The sequence below is a fragment of the Aythya fuligula genome, chromosome 2, assembly GCF_009819795.1.
Source record: "Aythya fuligula isolate bAytFul2 chromosome 2, bAytFul2.pri, whole genome shotgun sequence".
NCBI classification, from domain to species: Eukaryota; Metazoa; Chordata; class Aves; order Anseriformes; family Anatidae; genus Aythya; species Aythya fuligula.
In genome coordinates, this window is record NC_045560.1 from 80,038,611 (window position 1) to 80,062,955 (window position 24,345).

The 24,345-nt window shown below is 42.3% G+C and overlaps 1 protein-coding gene across 1 annotated transcript in view; it reads right to left on the reverse strand.

Annotated features, from left to right (window-relative positions):
• Positions 1-615: 615 nt before the first annotated feature.
• BCL2 (BCL2 apoptosis regulator) overlaps positions 616-24,345 on the reverse strand; it is an 85,706-nt gene continuing 61,976 nt past the window's right edge. The window contains exon 2 of the mRNA XM_032182267.1: positions 616-1,025. Within this exon, the coding sequence (XP_032038158.1) occupies positions 891-1,025 (135 nt within the window). The 3' untranslated portion in view covers positions 616-890. The remainder of the gene's footprint in view (positions 1,026-24,345) is intronic.

Sequence of the window (24,345 nt, forward strand, 5' to 3'; positions counted from 1 at the left end):
TGGGACACAGGTCAGGTTTTCAGACTCCAGCTCTGCTCTGTCGAAGCAGGCACTTAAGGTCTCCTGATGTTTCTGTGTCAATAGCCGTGAAAATGTTTTACTGCTGAGAAAATCATTGGAACAGTGATTTCCTGCAAGCCCCAAAGATTTAACTTCACACTTCTATTAAAAATTATTTCAGTTGACACACATTAGGGTACTGGATGAGACTATTATGACTATGATGTGATGGCACGACTGGTAACTTGTAAACGCATGTTTACAAGGCATAGGCAATCGTATTTCAAACTGTAGGGATAGCCAAGTGTCCTTCAAGAAGTTGCCATTTTGACTGCACGTCTGTACCATGTTGAACTGTTTACTCCGTCAGTTCTTGCTGGCAGGACAGGGTTAGAACTTCGTTCACACTGACCTTTTCTTTCAGATCCCTCCCAGCCATCCAAAAAAAATGCGAGGAAAATCAACACAATTACGCAGCCTTTAGCAGCTCAAGTAACTGCCCTCCTAAGTGTAAGCAGGTAGGTCTTTGTCAGTATATTTGCTCTTCAGAGATAAAATAATCCAGCCAGCTGCATTAATTAAAAAAAAAAAAAAAAAAAAAAAAAGAACCTAAAAGACAATGGGGCTCATTAAAGTTAAGAATAACAACATGATGTGATGACAGATACAACTTGCAGAGTTTCTGAAAATAGCAGGTTAAAATGTAAATATCTTTCAATAAATAATTTTCCTGCAATGTAAAAATAAATGATATTTCCTTTGGCAGTAATAGCTGATTTAATCTTTAGCCAGGAAGTTGTTTTGCTCATAAAATACCATTGTGCTACAGAAAAAAAATATTATTTTGCTGTTTTGAAAGACTTTTGTAATCCACGATAAACTGGGTGACTCTACTTATGTCCAAGATAAGCGCCAAGAGTGATGCAAGCTCCCACCAGAACCAAACTCAGGATAGTCTTCAGAGAGATCCAGGAGAAATCGAACAAAGGCCTCATACTGTTGCCATACAACTCCACGAAGGCATCCTAGAAAGGGAAATAAAGCAATATCAGAATCCCAGTAACTTTTTAAGAGAGGGAGGGGAGCTTCTTCACGCACAGTGGTCATCCAGAAAAACAGAAAAAAAAGAAGCAAAACACACAAACCTTTTAAAATGTGGTTTGGGAGCTATGTTTTCGTGCAGTGCTTAGCGCAAAGTTCTCTTGCCTATTTCTTTACAAATATTGCTGTAATTGCTTACAGCCTGACATCTGCTATAGGCATGCACAGTCTAACAGAAAATACAGGAACAGCATTTTAAAACATGAGTACCTCCCTTTTGGCTCCTCAATGTATATATACAAAAATACACAAAGGAGGCAAATGGAACTTCATTCTCCAAATGTTTTGTTTCCACTGGACATGGGGCATCTATTTTGTTGGTCGGCATTGCTGAAAACAAGTCAGTATTTATTGGGTTCCCTAGGGGTGGGTTCAGAAGACTACGTGTGGTAGCCACTGAGATGTTTCATCTGTGTGGATTAAAGCTGTTTAGGTGCAGTACAATGTTATGCCTCATGACTGGCACCAGAAGGGGTGACGTCTCGGTCTTGAACTCCTGACAGTCATACTTTGGTCTGGCTTCAGGGTCAGTCAGGCTAACCAGCTGATCTGGCACAAGAGTAACCCAGCCCTGAAAAAAGAGTTGTTTCTCCATGTGGTTGTCTTGTCAGCCTGACTTGCCCTGGAGCTTACAGGCACTACATTCAGCATGAAGAAGAGGAGGGGGAAATAACACCAGAGGGTTGGCCACTTCTCATAGCTGCCCCCAACTCGAATTGCATGGAGGCTAAAGGGAATCCTTGCCTTGAGCCCAAAACATGTTGTGTTTTCTCCTTCAAGCTGCAGTCCTGTATTTAAGGAGAGCTGCACTGAGAGCGTCTGGAGATGCATGCAGGCACTGAATGGAAAGCCTGTTTAAGTATTAAAGTTTTTGTCGTCCATAAATGCAATCGGATTTTACTAGGCTAGTGATTAGACTGGTAACACTCCGCGGTTAATGAATTTCTTTCAAGCTGCCTGTGATTTGGAATTTATAACACTTACAAACACGAAACTTCAGAGCATTCTGAGTGGTAAATTACACTGTGTTGCATGAAAGCAATAAATAGTAAAGCTGAATGACTTTAAAAATGGAACACAACTCATAGCAGGGCTTAGGACAACTCTTTTATTTTGCAGCCAGTCCAGGCCTGCACTCAAACTACTGAGATAAACCCATGAAATAGCTATCCGATGTGGAGTTTCCCATCCCTCTTTATTACTCTAGGCTTCCTTTTTTTTTTTTTTTTTTTTTTTGGTAAACATTCTCTATTTACGTTTTATGTTATGATGCCTTTAGATGTTTTGTAATACTACTACGCTAGGAGGTAACCTGCCTTCTAAAATTGCATATATGTCATGGATTACTGCAGGAATTAAGACAGAAAGGTCTCCACCATTCATATAAACCTTTCAGCCATGTGTATTTTCCATGAATTACATAAGTTAAATTAGCCTTCATCATTAGCGTTCTCTAGTTATTGTGAGAATAAAAGCATTTGTGGTTATACCACGAGAGGGCGTGTAAGGTTTTTTTATATTGTGCCATTTGCCTGTTCACTAGATGCTGAGTGAGACTCAAATAAGTAAAATGTATGTAATTTCAAAACGTGTCTTTACATTAAATAATATTGGTGCATATTGTATGTAAGAATGAGCGTGTCAGTAACAGAATAGCTATAGGATTTGGCCCACAGATTGACCTGAATCATGTTCCTCCTGTTATTTCTCCATGCTTGTTACTCCAGGCAATCATTTTCAAGCATGGGTATCCAAGGGTATTTTCTTAAGTGAAAGCAGCTTAACCTTTGGGGGGAATGTCTTAAAGCAAACTGTTCATTCCTGAGAAAATTTGGCAACTTTCTCGTTGCTGCCTGGTTTTTGAAATAGACATTTGCAAACTCTGGCCTTAATATTCAGCTGTGCTGTTGCAGAGCTGAAAAGCACAGAGTTTGCTGTGCAGCTCTTTGGAAAGCTTCCTTTATTTCTCCTTAAGGCTATGAAGTAACACAATATCCTAAAATGTTACAGACTGGGCTAAATCCTGTTGCCGCCAGTGCAGGCTCACTGACTTCCATGGGAGCTTTGTCTGGATAGGGAGTTCAAGATCGGGCCTTATAAAAATACAAGGGTAAAGTTCAACACTTGGTGATATTATGGGTGGAAAAGAGAGGAAATGAAAAAAAACAAAACAAAACATGGAAATGCAAGTCGTGAAAATATTTTAACGTTACATTTCCATGGTTTCTTTCAGTGGGCTGGGTCTCACTTCTGTATAGTTATGACAGCTGATGCACACACACTATCAACTGCAAAATGAGTGTGTTTTGTGCCTTCTTTCTACCTCAATTTAGGAACATTCAGCCCAGTTTGGTTGGAAAGCCATTTCCAATGATTCAGTGATCTCCCGGTACTTGCTATGAGGATGGACAGAGGATTACAGTAAAATTTGAAGTCCTGGCAAAAGTATGGCATAACCGATGGTTCAAAAGAGGAATGCTAACAAAAACTGTGCAGCATGCAGTGCTTTTTCATCAGAGATTATTACAACAATAACATGAACCCAACCTAATGGTGTCTGCACTATATATTACAAGTAGCTCTTTATGATCATTCCCCCTCCCCTTCTCAAACATCCTGATTAGGCCTATTTCCGAAGCTTGTTTGAACAGCCTGTCACTATTTGTTTAAGTTTCAAACCTGTTTTAAATAAACACATGTCCATTTTATGTACTAAAACAAGGCGAGGGGGGAGGGAAGTATGACCCCTTACTGGAAACTATTTTAGCACAAAGAGAACCCTAAACAGAATCCTGACTGTTTCATAAGGTTTGCCTCCTTCTATAAACCCATGTTTTTGTCACTGGATTTTTGTCACCTAAACCGGTCTGTTTAAAATAAGAGAATCAGCTCTAAAACAAATAAGATTAGCAAAATTGCTTGAAACACTTGATGTACTCTGAAAAGCACTCTTTATAACTAAAGCAAGGGTCCCCTTGGCAAATAGACCGAGGCAAGTCCTGGCTTGGTCAACCTTTCTGGAAATGTTACACAATTGGAAAGAAAACGCTTGTAGGCCTTTATTTTAAGACCTGCCTATTTAAAATTTAATGGAAAGTTATATCCTGCATGTAAAATTATATCAGGGCAGTTAAAAGTTATACGGAAAAGAACTCTTCATTCAGCTCTGTAAGTTTTTTGAAAGTCATTTCTCTGGAAGCTTTTATGAAGTCAGATCAGTCCGTCGTTGGTTTACGGTGCAAATTCACCTTGCCTGTTTCCACCCAGCAGGAAAGATGGGAGTGTTGGAGGGAAAGATGCTCGGCCTAGGCGCCTCTTGGTACCACGCACCTGAGACGGTGGCCTCACCTTCTCGGGCCCGACTGGCAGGCCAGGGGCATGCCGAGAGCCCTGCCCGCTGAACCACCCATGGGGAGGGCAGGCCCCGGTCCTGGATGGCGTTGCATGGCTTTCCAGGGAGCCTGGGGCCAAAATGGAGTTTGTTGAATTTTGCCTGTGAGGGTGTGGAGGTGTGAGAGTGCGCTGTGTCAAGGCCATCTCGAAGCAGAGGCTCTGTCTCATACTGCCCTCCTCTTCCGCTGGCCCAAATTTGGCGGCGCTGATCCACGAAACAAATGTCCTCTTTAATTACACAAACATTCTTTGCTTGCACTTGGAGTTTATTTAGTCTCGGTCCTCTTGCAGCTCGGCCTTCATCCCTGCCCGAGAGGCAGGCCCTAGCTTCCAGGCTGCAGAGGAGTAAATGCTTCCCATATGCTGCGCCCGGCGAAGCATTAATGACACGACTGCTCCCTCCTGACTATGCAAAGGGAACAGCCAGCCTCGGCATGGCATTCTGCATTTGTGACTGAGGGGGTGGCGGGGAGAGCAAACACGAGGAAGTAAAGACTTCCTTTTTCTACCTGAATCAAACAGCTGTTGAGGAAGTGACTTTATTTCCCTCGTTATCATTGGTTTGACAGGATATCCTCTTGAGCCACATTGTATTGAATGAAGAGCTGGTGAGACTTCCATTTTACTGAACGGGAATTGCCTCGCAGCTATTTCATGCTGCCCTCTCCGTGACTCCAAAACAAACAAACAAACACACACCAGCTCCACGCTTTTGAAGAAACCTGCCCAGGTTTGAATGACACGGCTCTGCCATCTGTCACGGTGGGAGAGGGAATGACATCCGCTCCGATGCCAAGATGTAGCAGCTGAATGACTTTTCACTCACCACTGCCTCAATATGAGCAACACAAACTCTCGTAAAAGCTTTCGATCCTGCATGGTAACTCGTTTCAGAGAGAGCTTGGGGAGGGAGAGAGCCGAGAGAGCTGCTTAAATTGTCCCCTGTTTTCTTTGCAGCGAAACCTCATTAAAATGTCATCTTGAAGCTAATGAGAAAAGTTCTTGGAACATAAAAAGAAAAAATAGATCTGTAGCTATTATTCTCCTGAAGCGTCCATGGGTCTTTTATGCAAGCCCGAGTAGTGAGGACATGCAAATCAGGACAGCTCAGCCACAGACGGTGGTGTGCCGAGTGTGGTGTTTCACAAGGTCGGTATCTTTAGAGAGGCCGATATCTTTTTCCGCCTGGGAGTGCTGACATGCTGGTGCTCCAGCCAGGTGCACTTTATCAAATTATAATGTGCTGGAAAAGAAGGTGTCACCACGCCACTCTGCTGACCGCTGGCAGGGAACCTGCCCAGGGACTGGCTTTAGCATGTATACGCCCCATCAAATCCCCACATCCAGGGTGTTTTTAGTTTGGTTGGTTGTGTTTTTTGGTTTTGTTTTCTGTTGTTTTGTTTATTTATTTATTTATTTTGCCCCTCACCTTTGTCGGTGGTAGAAATGAATCTATCCTGCCTTCTGTTTTCACTAGACCCTACACAGCCTTAGATATGCAGCTTAGATTAGTTGCTGCCTGCATACCCTTTTGTTTCTCCAGTGATATCTGAGGTTTCTGTCTTTGGACAAAAATGGTTCTCTTCACAGTGGTCTCACCTAAGTTCTTTGTTGTTCTTTGTTCTTGCTGTCTTTTTGTTTAAATGCTTGCACTGGTGAGCCTGTGGTCTTGGGGGCATACCTTGCAGCTCCTACCGATGCCGGGCTCTCATGGAAGGCCATGTAAATTCAAATAAATGGAAATAGTATTTGGATTATTTGCTGTCTAAACATGGCACTCAGATGGAGACATCTGAGGAGTAGAGACTACTTGCAGTTAGATTTGTTCATAAAAACTGATGCATATGCTTAGAAATATATTAATCTAACTGGTTATAGTAAAGGGGATGACTGTTCCTGTTCATACTTCTGGAGAACGAACCTGGCAGCAGACAGATTTGCTCCATAGTTTAGAGAGAGGGAGGATCAACCCAGGCTATGGTCAACCCTTAAAACATGGGGTTAGTAAGGTGTTGATTGTTCAACTTGCATGGAAAGCCATGCAGTGTTCAGACAAGGCTGCATTCTTCTTAAACCAAGTCAGCATGAGAAATGTTTCAGCAATTTCGTCTTGGCATCTCTACTTAATTCAGTTAGACGTGGCTCTGCAATATGCAAAAGCCCAGACCTAGGGGAGGCTGCCTGGTTTTCTTATTCCTGGAAAGGCCCACATTAAAATGAGGTATTTCTGGCATCAGCTGTAATGTCACTGTAGCGGCTCATTGGTGGTATTTAATGGGTGCCACTTCTGAGGGAGCAATATTAGCATTAAGGAGAGAAAGAAGGCAGTCTGAACAAAATCCTCCGTATTCAAACAACACAGTCAAACTCTACTCAGGCTCTACTCAGTCCTGGAGTCATACTACTTGGGTGGAATGCTAGAAGCTGTATATAATTTGTACACAGAAACAAATTCCATGTATTTTCACCAATCTTAGTTGCACTGAGAACCATTCAGTTTTAGGCCATCTTCTAGCCAAATTTATCAAACCACTTCTAATGAGTTTATATTTACATACAAACTTATCAAACACCCACAGTGATTTGTGGGTCTCTTTGGAGGACGGAGCAGGCATCACAGAGTTGGTAAGGGAACTCATAGTGTACCATCACACAACCATATCCTTTGCAAAGAAGCACAATGTATTGGGAACACTTACAACTTTTTGACTGACTCAAAAATAAGGACAAAATGGGTCTGAATGGCAATGCAGGCCTGTTCTCTCAAAGTGTGGTCTAAATTCTGTCTTGCTAGCAATTTACTTTCAATTTGAGTGCCATTACACTGGTAATAGCCTACCTAAATTAAAAAGCTGAATTTGGAAATTTGGACCCAGCTTGTAATTTGGCGACTGAGGGAAATACGAACACATACACCATTATGTTCCCTGCATGCTCCAGCTGCCAGTGTCTGTTACTCTCAGGCTGCTGCAAAAGAGTTAAATCATGTAACAGTCTGAGAAATGGGAACTGAAAGTAGCTGCTTGTAGAAATGTTCAAAGCGCTTTGGCACAGCTTTTGTCATCAGCCCACCACTTCAGTAATGGAGGGTTTTGTTTAATAAATGTATCCAGCTGTGCCGTGAAAGGGCTTCAGGCGCAGGTATTAGCTGAGGTAAACAGGGAAAAGAAAGACAGAAAGACCAAGGGTTTGCCAAGGAAGGGCTTGCTTGAAGAGGTCTCTGCCAGAACAGGCAGTGCATGTGAATGCAAAGGGTGAAACCGAACTAGTCTGAGCAGGCTGTGCCATCAGCTGAGCCACGAGGGACCAGTCACGCTTTTTTCTTTTTTTTTTTTTCTGCTGCTTGTTTTAACATCTCTTAGGGAAATACCTGATCCCCTGTTTGTTGTCTAAACAGGGAGTTCTGATCCAGATACCTTTGGATCACCTGCCTCGCACTCAGCCTCGAGCTCCAGCAGCACAGAAGCGTTGCTGCAGCCATAGAGCTCCAGCCCCGTGCTGGCCAACGCTGTGCTGCTGCAGCAGCCTCTGGTAAAAGTTCAGGTGAAGTGGCACCTTCTTCAGAGATGCCATGCATTCCTCACACAGCTTGAAGCAGGCTTTGGTGGTTGTTTTTTTTAAATCTTGTGACAATCAGCTGATTTACCAGGGGAATGAAACAGTGAGGGTTACATAAAGTAACCTTACGATAAATCTGCAATTTAATGAATAAGCACAAAAAAAAAACAACAACCTTGAGCCAAATAAAAAATGCTGAAGACTTACATGGGCAGCTATGCTTCTACCAGCAGCCACCTGGAACATATGAGCTTGTGCATGTATTTTCTTTGGCAAGCTATACTTCGTTAGTGGCCCAAACCATTTTTGCTCACCTGTAAAAGCCTTATTCAAGGAAGAGACGAGGTAGCATTTTTTTTTGCTCACTGCTTTCTCCTGCCTTTTCCTGAGCCAGACCCTGCATGCTGTACCCTGATGGGTGCTGTGTGCCAGCATCAGCTGTAAGGCAGGCAGATGTGCCCTGGCAGTGAGGCAGCCTGGTGGAGCAAACTGTAATCCCCCTTCCAGCACTTAGCACACACGAGTATGAAGATCACCGGCATCAGTGTGCAGATGCACTTCTGAATTGCCTTGTGGGGCTGTTCCTGAAGGCCTCTCGGTGGCTTGTCCATGTTTTTTCTTCATTTCACAGCTAAGTGGTAATGGGAATTTAATATAAGGGGAAGTTCCTGGTCTGCATTGGCTCGGAAAAGATTGTTTTTGGTGCGGGTGCCTCCTGTCCACTCCTCCTCCTCCCTTCTGTTCTGCTCACCACTTGCACGAAACCACAAGACACGGGAGACTGATGAAGGGTGACTGGGCAGGGAAAGGAGTTAGGAGAGTCTGTGCAGGCTGAGACAAATGGGAATAGCAAAGTCAACTGCCGAAACAGTACATGTGAAAGCTGCCTGTTGTCACCATGGGCTGAACCCTACTGAGCCCATGCCAGCTTTATGAGTTGCCTTGCCTGGCAAAGTGCTCACAGGTTAGGGTTGGCTACAAAATCTTCCATTTTTCTGTTCATCCAGAAAGGCCTTTGGCAAATGTTATCAGGTAACAGGGACTGTATGAAAAGAACAAGGAAAATCAGGATGTAGGGATATGATTCACAAACAGATTGAAGGACTTTTGTTTTGCTATTCAAAGCAGCTCTTAAATTCATTTGCATGCACAGTTGTAGCCCATTAGCTATGACCGTTAGATTTATTCAAATGCCACCATGCAAAAACAAAATATGAAGCCTTAATGAAATGCAAATAATCTCTGCCCCTGCACCTCCAAAACCAACACCAAAACAAACAACAGGCATCCCACTGCAGAAGTGCTAATTCCCTTTGCCAGGCCCATCTGCTCTTTCCTCCTTCCTAGCCCTTCCTCCCCTCCAAAAAGCATCGGGGTGTTGGAAAGAGACACACTTCCCACCCACATGCATGTTTTAATTCCTCTGAAAAAGGAAATAATGCATTGCTGATACAAGAAAAGGTGCAAAGTTTGTGTGTTTCCTTTTAGTGGAAAGCTTTAAAACTGAAAAATACTAGAGACGAGTAGCAGGAGAAAAGGGGTTATTTTGTACTAATTTGAGTCTTCATTGGTGTCACTGCTCTGGCCAAATCACTTGGTGGAGACATGGCTTCTACCAGTTGGAGGAGGCTACCAGCATGGTTGAGATACCTCCCATACAATGTGAGCTACACTGGCAGAAGGACTCCACTGTTTGGTGTTAAGTCTATGTAAGTCTGCATAGTGGGGAGAGGAATCATGCCAAAATAGTTATCTTTGCAGGCTAGAGATGTGATTTTTTCCCCATGAGATAGTTATGCTGGCCAGATTTTGTCGTGTAGACCCTAGGAACTTTTATTTGCAAAATAAGAGTGTAATTTATATTAACCAGATGTTCAACATTGATCTGTGTCTGTGCATTTACAGTACGCTGTAAGTAGTTTTTACTGTGAAAGAGATATATACCTTGGGCACCGGTGAGATTTTAACAACACAGTGCTGAAACTCTAGGGTTTGGTGGGCTTCTTCTTTCCTTTTGGTGGTGATGTACAGTTCCCAGTGAAGTCAGCTGCTATCCTGGGTGTCAAGCTTTGCTCTTATCAGTCAGATCCCCTGAAGATCCTGAAAGGCAAGTCGCAGCTCTCCCGTGTATCAGACGCTCACATTAATTGTCAGAGCAAGCCACGCTGCTCCTTACAACCTTAGGGTGAGGGCCGAGGCAACCTAGGATCTCTCCGTTTTGGTACAGAGCAGGAGGTACAGGTGCCAGCTCTCTGAAACAACAGATCCCTCTTTGTTTTCTCTTGTGCCTGTTTTCTCCTGAGAGGAGGCGGGGGCTGGTTCTGCCGTGGGACGATGAACACAAGGGTGGTCACACTGCTATCACGGCTGCCTGAAGCACCACTATCAACAAGTTACACATACACGTCTTTGGGAACAGCTGAGATATGGCTTAGCCCGCATTCCTATGGCCAGTCATTCAAAACACAAACTAAAGGATTTGGTTAACTGCTTCTTTTTTTTTATTTATTTTTTATTTTTTTAAAGCCTGCATGTCCTTGCAGATCCTTCACAAAGAGCTGAGCATTTATATTTCCTGTTGACATCCTTTGAAAGGGAGAACGCCAATGGAAATTGGATCTTTTAATGAACAATTTCTGTGGAGAGCAAGTCAGATGCAAATTTGTGAAGTGTTTAAATCTGTTGTTGTGACCTTGAACTAACACCACGAGGAAGGAGAAGGCCCTTAACTTAGGCAGGAAAGACTGGTAATTACTTGATGTGCTGGTGTTTCCAAGTGAGCAGAAATTTCATGCAAAAGTTCAGATACTCAAAGGAAAGACTACAAAACAAAATCAAGAATATCAGCCAAGAAAAAATAAAAGCATTACCTATGAAATCAGTGCTTGAAAGCTTTCCCACTTTCTAAAATAAATAAGACTTCACAGATTGGAAACTGCAGATCAAAACTGCTATAAGGTCCAAAACCTTGCCTTTTACTTTTTCTAAATACTTCTACGTGCAGGTGGGTCCCTATGGCAGAATGCAGTTCTGTGGAGAGGAAGAGGGAGCTGGCCTTGTGTTGAGGAAGCCAGTTCAGGGGCAGGTATTTGGGTGCAAGTCCTATAGGCACATAAGAATAGTGGCAGGCTAATTATTCCTGCTGTGAAACTTGTGCAACTACTGTTTAGATGAAGCTCAACTACCAGAGAAAAAAGAATAACTTCTGTTGTGCATACAGACTTAGAGCGCTGTCTTTTCTGTACAGCAACATGCACTGCTGAAACACCAGTCTGTCTTGCTCAGTCGCTTCAAAGTAGCCTCAAGAATTTCATTAAAACATTAATCTGCTGTTAAAGAGCTGCCCTTACTTAAGAGCCAGAAGAAGTGGTTGCAAGAGCTGAGGGATTCGTGTGTGGTAGAAGGCAAGGGACTAGATCTGGAAGTAGGTAAAGCAGTCACCTAGAGGATGACCACAAATACCTCCCATGTGCAACCACCTCCTGCATCTGTCTGTCTTTACTGTTGACCTGTGCCCATCTTGACTCTCTTTGTGTCACACGTTAACTATTGTGGTCATCCTGCTTCTTTTCCCCCAGGTCCTCCATCACTGATGTCTGCTGTTCCTGCCCCTGCGTGGGAAGGCACAAGGACTGTTTCCATCAGCTTTGCATGAGCAGGGGCTTCCCACCAGAGCAGTAATTTTCAGCTGGCAATTTTGGGCTGGAATTGAATGTATAAGCGACATAACCCACCCAGGAGTTGCCTTCAGAAACTCCTATAATTAACTGTTGCTGCTATAAGTTTAGACAAACCCAGGAAATCACATGCAAAATTCTGTCTGATTTGCTATCTAATCTTCCTCTATCTAGGTTCTTATACCACACACATTGCTGTGGTATCTGAGCATCTTGGTGCCTGGATGCAATTCAGTTAAACTCGTTTCAAGCTAGCAGCCTAAGCTGCCATCCGAACGCTTCTCCTGCACGCAGCCAACTGTTTTGCTATGAACAAACTGCAAAGAAGAAGCTTCTTCAAAGGCTCCCCCAACGTACCAGCTCCTCTCGTCTTCCTTTCCCAGATAATGTAAGATTGGGAAATTTGCCAAGCATCACGCTAAACCGAAAGAGACATTCAAATTGCTGCAAGTATAAAGAGCCAAGGGAGCCCAGTCTGCCAGAATGTTATTGCAGCAGTCTCAAGAAGCTCACGGCATTAAGACTTCATTTTCTTGTGTGCCTGCCTGTCTAGGAGATGCACCTCCGGAGGCCAGAAAGTCATTGCTTCCTCAATATTCAAGACAAGCGTCTCGGACAACTGCAAACCATTCGTTAGCTTCAAGCTTTTGAGTCAGTTTTCTTTCTTTTGAGATTGGAGGCATTTGATCCTGCGGTTACTGTTGCTTGAAACAGAACTTCTGCTTTCAAGAGGGTTTTAAATACACCCCTTTCTGGTGAGCATACAATCAAAAGCAGGAACGCAGAAAAGGGACCAACAGTCAAAAAGGTGATGAAAAGAAGCTGTGTTATTTCTGGATGAGAAATACTAGATATAGGTTTGACTGATTTAAGCCCAAGTAAAGGAAGAGAAAAGTTCAGAACTTATCTACATTTTAACAGTAAAGAAGCAATCCTCCCCCCAGGAGGAACCATTTATACTGATATCAAAGCGTATTCTGACTCATTAACTGAAATATGTTATGCTGGTGGAAGACAGTTATCTCAGCAAGATTTTTGTCTACATAAGGATTTGCACCAGCATAGTTTATATCCCTAAAAATATCCCTGAAAAAGTCAGATGCCTAACCAATGCTGGCATACAGTAGAGTGTGAACCAGGAGTGAAAGATGGGGAAAATTGGGGGTGCCAATATTTTGGGCTGTGGGTTTGTTTTCACAAATTTATATTTCAGAAGTTCCTGTATATCTGTGATGACAACAGCTAAAATAAAAAAAGCATCAAGAAACTAGAAGAAACCTAAAGTCCCTTCCTTATTTTTTATTTTTTCGCTATTTACTCCCACAGCTTTACACATAGAGATGGAGGGGAGTGAAGGGGGGAGGGAAAAAAGCCAAGCTGAGCCTATGATCGCAGCATTAAGTTGATTTGACTATTAGAAAACTTTAATTTAAATGTTCCCCATGGGGTTTCTGGTATTTATTTCCTTATTTACTTCTTGAGCCCATTTAATACTTTGACCTGAGCGAAGAAGATTTTGCACAAGCAAGAGGATTAAAGGTTCAAATTAGTTAAAGATGAAACAAATCTACAGATCCACTGAAGCCCAGTGTTCTCAGTGACACTGATGATACTATCATATATTAAACTGTTAATATGCCTGAAGTGCAGAAAAAAAGACATTTTAAGCATAGGCTACAGGAGGCATTTGTTTCAAAAGATGTACTGCTTCACTGAATCCTTTTTGACTAATTTCTTCTGCCCCATCCAAGTGGACATCCTATATGTCTGTAACAACCATGGGATGCTCAATGGGCCTCCTGTCATGCCTGCTTGTCCTGGTGTATTGTTTTTACCAACTTTGTCATCTTTGTCCACTCCCAGATTGTACCTCTTAACTTGCACCTCTTTCGTATCTTCGTGTTTGGTTGTTTTTCGTTTTTGTTTTGTTGTTGATTTTTTTTTTTTTAATTCTTTCTATGGTTATGTAACCTCCTTTCATCCATTACCTTTCTTTTTACTCTTCACCTTTATGCATACAATACTGCCTTGCACAGTTTCCGCAAAGCAAGCATGCATACACAAATTACACCTTTTCTCATTGGTATATTGCTTACTCCTCCTGCCTTTGGAGATGAAGTTAGTGCAAACACGAGACTGTCATTGTGCCAAGCTACTCGTGCTTAGGCTGTGGTCCCAGCAGGTTTTAACTGCAGCTGGCTGCCACAATGCTGAGTGCAACTTAGGTGAATGTAACTGCAAAGTCATTGTGGGCATCGTGCCAGTGGGACTCTTCAAGGTTGTGTTGTGACACAGATGGCAGCCTGCAGTGAAGACTAGCCCTGCTTAGTGCCCCGTGAGGCTGCAATGCACGTTTTGTGTCTCGAATGGAGCTAAGCTGCAGTGGTGCTCCTACAGAAGCAAGCAGAGGTGGGTAGGAGCATTTGAAACACGGCTTGGTGTCAACACCAGTTGTGGCTGATTTGCTGTGAAGCCAGCATAAAACTGTGCTCGGAAAGCAGCAACACCTGGGCACTGTGTAGCTGTAGGTGAGAAAGTCTCCCGAGGGGAGTCTTTCAGTCTCTTGAGGGGAGGAACAGCTCATAAACCCATGTTTTGTCCTTCTCCTCTGGCCCTATTTTAAGGGTAGGCTTAGGAAAAGAAAGATGAAGTTGCGCTTTGATCAATTTCTTAGATAGTAAAATATGTCCTTATGTCAAGAAGTTTTAAAGGAATTAAAGCAATGCCACCTCAGAGAGATGAAAGTTTTGATCCAGGAACATAGGAGCTGCTTTACTGAATAGCCTTGTGGTCCACCTAGACGTTAAGACTCAGTGAGTCAGCTATGATCCGTTTGTGATTAATACCTGAGTTCAGACTAGTTTCTTCCTTTTGAGTGTCATTTTTCCAAGACGCTGTTGCCTCAGGTGTCAAGAAATCTCTCTTGAGATTTCTCTGTGTTCCTCCTGATCTATTTGGCCAAGCATAGGGTTGCAGCCAAACTCCCTATCACTACAGTTTTGTTAGCAGTTGAGTTCAACATTGCTCACTCAGTTTCCTTCTCTTAAACTGGCTATTTAGCAACTAAGACCTGCTTATGTCTTTACTTTCCGAAAGTTGTTAAAATGCTGTGGAATTTCCAGTTTTGCGTTTCTTTATTTGTCTTTGGAGATTCAGTTGTGTACTGCTTCTCACTTAAAGTTCATCTAAATAGTGCTTATGCTATCCTTCTATTCGGCAGTATCTCCTCTGCCTCTGTGGACCAGTCTTTCTTTCCTGAACATGTTGTAGGTAGATAAAATGTTCCACTATGTTTCCCTCCTGCCCATTATAATTGAAATCATCCTCCATGGCAAAATACTCTGATTGTTCTTTTGCTTTTAAGCTTGTTAAATTCGTTTAAATACTTATGCTCACTCAAATCCCGTATCTGATACCTTCCCAGTTTTACTGAATTCCCTTTTATGCATTTACCAAAATTATTGCTCTCTGATGGTTGTAATTGGCATGATGCTCTCTGAATTCACAAGATGCTGCCATATATACACATGTCTTTAATAGACATATTTGACTAATACGTTCCCCAGATCCTCATAACTTCTGGCTTCTTTGCTAGCATCTACTTCTGTTCTGACCCCCTCCATTTTCTATGCTCTCCCTTCCCTGGGTTTTCTCACTCTATCAAAGTAAAATGCCATCTCACACAATCTTCTTGGCCACACTCAGGACTGTTCTCGCTGCCACGCCAGGCTTGTGTATGAAACTGGGAACGACTTAGTCAGAGCCTTGTCTCAGACCCAGAGTTTTCTATCTTGCCAAATGAAGCTAGTTCCCAGACAGTCTCTTTTACTTACTGATAGGGAAAGCTCATCCAGTGTCTCATGATATCCATATGTTGTGCTGAAATTAAAAAGCTTGCCGAGTTCCTTTTCCTTTGGACTGCATTCCCTGGGATGACTGGGGGCGTTTGCCTTGCCAGTCTCATTCTGCTTGGTGGCAAACCATCTTCAGTGATGCCATCTTCAGTGATGGCACCTTCAGAAGGGTGATCTGACCCTCGCCTCTGTAGCCAAGCTTCTTTTTTACCAGGAGACTGGCTTCTTAAAACAAAGACTTGGCTAGGCTCTACCTAAAAGCCAACCTTCCCCTCCCACATGACCTTTCAGCCTCTGAGCTTCCTCAATTTCTCACAGACATTTCTGGGATTTCAGAACACTTGAATGTTCTTCTTAACAGAAGGTAAGATACGTTCAGCAGTTCTGTAGTCAAAATAAGAGTTGTTATCATTTTGTCTGCCTGCCTTTAGTTTTAATTAAAAGATGAGCTTTTGGTTGGGCAAAAAACTGTTGGTGGCCACCGGTGTTGTACTGGCCAAGAGAGTCCTTTCTCATTCTCATTATAATGTAACCCATTTCCCTAGATCTTCAGAAAGCATGCTTTCATGCTAGATTCCTAAATACATGAATATACACTTAAATAACAGACTGATTTTCTTCTTTTGGTTGTCTGAGGACAGGTTGGTTCCAGGCTTTGAAACTCTAAGGCCAAGTTCGAAGCTACAGTATAAATGGGGACATGATCCCAATTCTAAAATTTTAATATTGTGCCTTAATGATCATTGCACTGATAATCATTTCAGTAAAAATTGTCAGAGTTTTATAAACCTCTTCTGTGATTGAAACTGTGTTTGAAATTTCCAAACTACTCACTTAAGTGAGATCAGAGTGGAGCGATGAGATTTTAAGAACAGAAACACTTTTCAGTAGGGAGAGGGAACTGGAACTAGTCATATTAGTAAGTAACCAAATAAATGAGTGAGGATTCCATCAAATAATGAGTGACAGGGAGAGAGAACGTAGGTATGGAAACTGCAGTCCTGCCCCTCATGTAAGAAGAAGAGAGATTTCAATTACACAAGGAAAGATAGAAATTCAAAATTGGTAAGACTAAGTGTTTTTGTTCAGGATCCACAACTAGACCTTCAGTTTCACTGCTACAGGACGCTGAGACAGTGAGTTTAGCAAGCTTCGGAGAATAATAAAATATTTCTACAGCAAACAAAACCTGTCAACAGTAATCCAAAATAATGGTGATGATGATGATGATGATAAAAAATGGAAGCCTTCTGCTTGAAGGATTAAATCAGTCTCTGAATTCTTGGGATTAGTGTGAGGTCTTCACTAGGACTAGGGGGGAGCTAGGAGAGAGAAGAGATTATCCTACATCTGCTTCTTGTGGATTTTTTTGCTTTTGTCTGAAGCTGGTGGTGCTGAGCATGGGTACAGTCTCTGTTGGATGGATCACAATTTTGGTGAAGACCAATTTTTAATACTTGTGTATTAGCTAGGCAGGGGATGCTTGTGTCCTTCGATTTTTAAGATTTTCTAAATTTTTTAGTCTTTATTCAACTAAAAATGGCTTCAATTGAGACAAAACCCACGAATCTCTAAATTTAGATTAATATAGAAATTAAAAAAAAATAGGCAATATAGTAACTTTAACTTAAAAAAAAAAATTGTCTTTCTTTCCAGAAAACCCATGTTACTATTTCGTATTCCAAAAAAAATTGCTGGAAGTTAAATGCAAGTAATCATAAAAGGTTAAAAAAAAAGGAAATTCAGGAGAGACTTTTAAAAGGGACAAGTTATTTAATCTTAAAAGGAACACTCTCCTAAAATATATAATGAAAACTAAAAAGTAAACTGAAACAATTTGGTTTTGTCCGTGTTGTTTATCCAAATGGGAAAACTGTAAATAAACATATAATGAAAGAAAGGTAAGAGAAAGAGTCTGTATTAAGAAAAAACATAAGCATGTTCCTTATTTAATTTAAAATGAAGCAGAACAACCTGCTAATGGATTTAAACCTGCACCAGGGCATAAAATGCTACTGTTCACACATGGCTGCCTTCACGTTTTTGTCCAGCTATAGGTGACTGTTCTTTTTTTTTTTTTTCTCTTTTTTTTTTCTTTTTTATAATTATTTTTTTAAACAGTATTCAGTACAGTGGAGGAGCAGTCTGCTCTGAAGCCCATCATTTCCCATCTTGAGAGGTCTCCCTGCACCACATGGGGCCACCAGGGGCCACCAGGCTGCAGAGATACAGGCGGGCAGAGGGCCCCAGGGCCACCAGTGCCCCCTGGGCAGCCTGGTTGATGGCACCAACTGAGGACACCAGGGCAGATTAGGATCCACCAAGCTTCAGGAGGGTAACCAGGCCCTGTAGCTGGACCCAGGGGCAGAGGGGAGGCCTGAGCATGGCTCCCTGCCAAGTGTGGGTGTCCTCGTGGAGGCCACCCGTAGGATCAGGGCCCCAGACTGTCTCCCTGCGTGTGATGGTGCTACAGAAAATAACAAAGCCATGTTAAAGCCTGCAGGGCTGCATCAGGCTTTTGCTTGTTCTCTGCTCTCCCAAGAGAACTCCTTGGTTTATTTTTATTTTTCAGCCTTCCTTGAATCTCTTTCATTTCCTCCCCTCCTCAATCCTACATCACCGTATGATGTATTTTTAGATAGATTTACGTGCATGTTTTGAACGACATGAAGTGTTTTAAGAGAAGAACAAATCCTCGCAAATCTTCTCTTAGAAGATTTTCAGCGTGCCACAGGTAACGAATGTCCTGGTGCCTTTCTCACAGTCAGCCGTGCCTCCCCTCCTCCCCGTGCAAGTACTTTCACTCACCCCTTTTCAGACCACTAACCAACCACTGCCGATCCCCTTTCACGCCCCGTCCCACCACTTTCGCTCTCAGTCACTTGCCCACTGCTGTCACTCGGGCAGGGTGCACCTCACCGAGCCCTAGCAGACGCCCACCCCTTCTTACTCACCCCTCAAATCCTTTCATGCGGGCAGCGGCACTAAGCAGCAGCTCGGCGAGAGCTGTGGGCACTGTGGTACATCCAGAAAATCTGAAGCACGCACGAGAAGAGACATGAGTGGTAGGGGTGTGAGGTGGGAAATTCCTCAGCCAGAAGTTTTGGCAGGTGTAAAGGTCTCAGAGCAGAGGGCAGGAGATTTGCCTGCTCCAAGCACTTCTGCAATGCAACAACTACACCCACAGGCGGGTCCCCCTCAGGTTCAGTAAATACAAGGACAGAGAGCGAGAAACTCCTCCAGAAGGTGATTAGAGAAGAAGGAGCCTGACGAGAATATCCCCAGTCGCCTTCTGGAGAAGCCTCTCCCTCTGTTGACTGTACAGGGAAAGTCCTTGCCTACATACCTAAGTGAGAACGCCTCACGAAATCTCTCTATCTCGGTTCATCATCTGGGGATGGTGGTCATAAAAGGCTTGACTGGGGCATGTGGAGGAGTGTTCCTGGAAGGTGAGTGTTACAGCAGCTGTGGACCTTCTCCCACAGTAGGAAATAACTAGTTTCTCTGTGTGTGTGCAGAGCTGGGAAGTCCCATGCAAAAAGGCTGCCCATGCCTGCTTAGATCGACGATATATACTCGTTTCTCTGCTTTGCTGGTAAAAAGGGTCATAATTTTTCCCTTTGTGAGTTATATATTACAGTAAATCAGTTTTAGCTGAGTTTATCTTGGGTGGATTTATACTCCTGAACTAGTTTGCTCTAGTAAAATAAAGACTTTCATTTGCATTTGCATATCTCCTCATTTTTGTGTAAAATAATAATGAGAATAAATTTCTCAGCTACTCTTCAACCCGAACACTGCTTATCTTTTCTTTCAGCCTACTGTTGAATGAAATATCGTTTCAAGCTGAGGGAGGCATTATTTGACAGAACAATAGATATCTCTTAACACCTGTCAAGTTAAAGAGTAACTGGAAGGTACTATATTCTGATCTATTATATTACATAAGTATTATGCAGATTCCAAACATACCTTTCTCTGCAAATAAATCTCAAGACTAAATATTGGAGATATATGTATATGTGCATGTATTGATATATATGCACATATATGTTTAAATACGTGCATTTGTATGTTTATTCCTGAACAGATTGAACAATGAAGTGAAAACTCAAGACCCATGTAAACAAGTAATTCCATTACTCTTTTCCCAGCTAATAACCATGCTCTGAAATGTTCTGGTTGATTAGCAGTGTTCACCATCGAGTGGTTATAGATGCAATATATCCATCTTAGACATTGCAAAGGCTGAGATCTGAGTGCCGCAGCCAGCACTTTCCTAAAGCACGTGTTTCATCCACAGCTTTGAGGTCAACAGAACGAGCTCCCCTGTTTCCATGTGGCTTTGTTCAGGTGCTCAGCATGCTAAGCTGAACTTTTCCAGAGTGCAGAGAAAACTCCCTCACCTGTATAGAGGACCCCAGAGCCAAGCTCCTTCTGTTAGCAGGGGTGTGATCAAACACAAAACACAAAAAAACACTAAAACAAAAATCAGCAAAGAGACCAGGCAGATCCTGGGAGGGAATCGTCCGGAAAGTGCACTGAGGGTTTCCATTACGAGGTTTGCTTAACCAAAAAACTTGCTGCTGCAGGTGCTGGAGAGGTTTTGTTACGATTCCTTGATTCTTCCTATCTTTGCAAACATCAGAGCCCTCATGCATAATACTGGTTTATTCGAGCTTCCGCTTGGGACCGTGACCTGACCCCAGACCACTGAAGAGCCAATCTCATCCAGCTAGCAATTGCCTGTGTGAGACCTTCCAGTTCTTGACCTTCACAAATACTTCTTAAAACTATTGTCAATTAGATTTCCCCAGTGTGAAGCAAAGAATGTTAGCAGCATTTTGTATGTCCACACATTCTCTAGACTGATAAAACGCTCAGTATATATTAGGAATATAAGTGCTCTCAGTCCATTCACGACACACAATAAGAGTACAATTCAATTAACTAATGCAATTCATATTTCATTAGGACAGAAGCTGTTTGTGACCTTAAACGGACAACAATTTCATGACAGCATTGCAGAATTTTAATTAGATAGGAAAATAACAGAGAAAAATGAAACAGAGGGAAAAGGAACTGCCTGGCAGAATTGTTCCAAAGACCTTAAAAACAAAAGATGCATTTGTTCTCCTAAGCCCTTCTCCTCCTTCCCCCTTACTAATGATGGAAAGAACAAAACATTATTGCCTTCCTTTGGCTCTGATTAACCATTTGTAGAGAAGGCTATCATCTCAGCATTTATGGTTTGCACCTGGTGGCACCAAAGGACACAGGAAAAAGAAACGCAAGGGCCCGATGTACCTTTTGTTCATGGGGCTCTAAGTGAAGAGCAACTCCCCTAAGCAGAAGGATTTTATACCAATTTTACATCTTTTTGTTTGTGAAGGAAAGCAGTAAACCAGCAACAATGACAGATGCAATTATTAAAATTAAGTGTTAATATGGCTAGTACGAAATAGCACACGGAATCACCGTACATAAAGGGTTGTGATTAAAGTAGAGATGGATTCCAAAGTTAAGCTGCAATTGCTGTAATATTTCTTTTTGTGATACTCTTAAGAAAATGAGGAGAGATTAATAAGGTTAGCTGTTATGGTCCTGTAGTAATTTCATATTTAATCCAAAGTATTCCCATCTATGCTTGACCCCTATGTGAGAAAAATGGCTCCCTGCAGACTGTAATTCAGTTTCATTAATTATATATTGCCAAAACCGTGCCTTGTATTACAGAAACATAAAGGGAAGGGATCTTTTGTTTTTTAAATAGTGCATTTAAAGAGACGATAGAAGAATGAAACTAGAGTTCATGGTCTGTCAAACATGATCCCTTCCCCTTGCCCCTCTCCTGAACGATGAGTTTTGTTTTTAAGATAAAATCAGTAAATAAATTTTGTAGAAAGCTTGCCAGATTTTGTGTTAAAGGCAAGATGCTGCATAGGAAGCAATTGGATATGTAGGAAGATATGTCTGTTTAATCAGGATATTTGTCGATCTGGGTCAGTAACAAGATGGTTATTTGTCCCTGACCAGTGGGTGGCAATGGCAGCAAATGGCTTATAGTAGACAAGGATTGATTTTGATAAACATGTCCAGATGGGTATGATTTAAATCAGTAAATATATTGCTTTGTATAAAGAGAGATTTTTAAATTTAATTTTAAACCAATGTTTACAGTAAGTTGTTTACATCTACTGGTCACTAAACACTACATATTTGTCTTAAAATTAAATTTCAGCCAGCAATGTGATCAGTAAAGAAGAAAATAGCATCGCCTTTTCTGATCCTAACACCTCTGACATTTTTCTTCTTTATGAGATATTAGATCAGAGCTCTGTTTTCTGTACCAGTAAGTCACAAATATCAGTATTATTTAGTTGTGTTTTTCTCAAACTTACTGTGAGCTGAAGCAAATTTTACTGGAATGGATTCAGTTACTTTATTGGCAGTGTTGTCAAATAACTTTTTAATGCAATGAAAGCATCAAAAAAGTACAGCTGCTAGATGAGAGAGATCATAAAAAGGGAGTTTCCAGAACTCACTGGTATTAGCTGCTCACCCATACATTCCCTTCCTCTCAAGTTTCAAGATGAGATTATTATTAAAAAAAGGCTGATTTGTCAAAAACAAAAAAAAAAAAAAAGAAAAAGAAAAAGAAAGAAAGAAACTGTCTGAACAAATCTGCAAATAAACCAGCTTGGGGAATTCCCAAGTCTGTGCCTGACCTCCACGATCACAACAAGGCATCCTCAACGCGATAAAAGATTTTGCTATTTTCTCATCCTTAACTCCTACCCCGAGATGCAGTATCTGACCACTGCAGCTTGTGCTTTGCCAATGCTGAACCTGAATTGTGGTCAGACCCGTGTCCCACCAGGGGTGACACCAGCAGTGCCCAGCTCGGGGACAGAGTCGTAGCAGCAGCTCTTTGCCTGCCCCCAGCACTGGCTATTTATTTGTCAGGAGAACAGCCGTGCAGCCAGATTGCTCCGTACGCCTTCCTTGTGATCTTCCTTGTGATCTTCCTGTTAGGTTTTTGGCTTTGCTGCTGGAGGAAGTGCGTCCCAGCAAAACTGCCTCTTGGCAGCCCTGCTGGCCGGGGGCTGGCCACCTGGGAGACACCGCACGAAGGTGCCACGTTCAGCTGGGTACGAAGCACTGCACAGGCCCATCAACACTGTGTTCTTCAAGTCTTTTTTCTATTTAGTATCTGTGCTTTTTCTTACTCTCAGATTTCACAGTTTGATTCCCCATTTTTCTTTCTCTGAGTGCTGCAAAACTGGAGTTATTCCCAGCTGCAGCGTTGGGATCTACTCCGAACTGCCACCTATGCCGCCGCCGGCTTTCAGATAGAAGGAAACCAAGGCTAGAGAGCAAAGAATATTCCTCGCCTTGCATTGTTCTTGGAGACTATTTCTGGCACACAGGAAGGACTCACAAAATCACTGTCATACTTATTTTAGTTAAGTCCATACGTGACTTGAACTATTCCAGAGGCGTGCGTCAAGCTTCAGAGAACTGGTGGCAAATTTCGTTCCCCGGTTAGACATAGAAATAGAAGTATGGCACTCTAGGGGCTGTCTGGAAGTGCTTTATTATAAACAGGGGAGAAAACAGCCTTCAAACGCTACGAGAGAATATTAACGGGAGTGGGTCCAAATATTGTAGTCTAAAATGAACACTTTGATAATCATAACAATGTGGTTTGAAAAGCATCACTTTAAAAGGTCAGCTATACCACCCTCTGACTGCACATTGAAAGCATAGCGGATATATTGAGTCACACATATTGTTCATTGTCATTTGCATTTGGTGAAATCCCTGCATTTTACCCAATTTAGTAAGCAAGCACCGCCTTGGGCTCCCTTGGCAATACTTACATCTAAACGTAGTTACTGTTTGTTGCTCTAAAACAACATCTCGTCCCATCTCACACCAATAAATTGCTCTGTGCTCTTCTGATAAATTTTTGTCATTTACAGCATGTGGTTCATTCTGCATTAATGGAGACAGAGGGAGCGGCACACTAAAGCAATGTGGATATTTTGGGATCCACCTCTGGGATACTTCTGTGCATGTTACTCCGAACCAAGTGACCATCTATGTCGGCTTGTAGACAGCCGCTAGTGCACGACAAGGTGTTAACCTAACTTAGTACTCGTGTGGATAAAGACCTTCTGCTTAATTCTACAAACACCACACAGCCTCGTCGGGCTGTGTTTCAAGAAAAGGCCTCACTGAATTCAAATACACTTTTTGCATTCCAGCATTTTTCTAAAACTGTCCTCAGGATTTCACCTCGTGCCCTTTTCCTAACTTTTGCGTATCACCACAGCTAGGGACTGCTCAACTTCCCAATCATCATGTGAGTGATATTTCCAACCAGAATACGGAGGAAGCTGTCCTCACCCTTCCGGGGGCTACACCTGAAGAGTAAGCAAATTTTGTGGGTGTTTAAGCCTTTTTTTATTTTCTATGAGCAACGTGAAAATGACTCATTTGTGCTTCAGCTGGAATGTATAGTTGGTAAACACTGTTGGCAAGCAATCATATTTCTAGATTTGTAAATAAAAACAGTCCTGGCTGCCACCAACTCTGCAGTCACGTTACTGGTGGAAGTAACTCTGAAGCCATTTTGAATGAAAAGAAAAATAAAAGACCCCACACGTAAACGCAAAGCAACACGGAGCCCAGGACCACTGATGCCAAAGGGAGGTTCCTGTTGTGTGCGTTCTGGATTGAGCCCTGGGTGCAGGTTG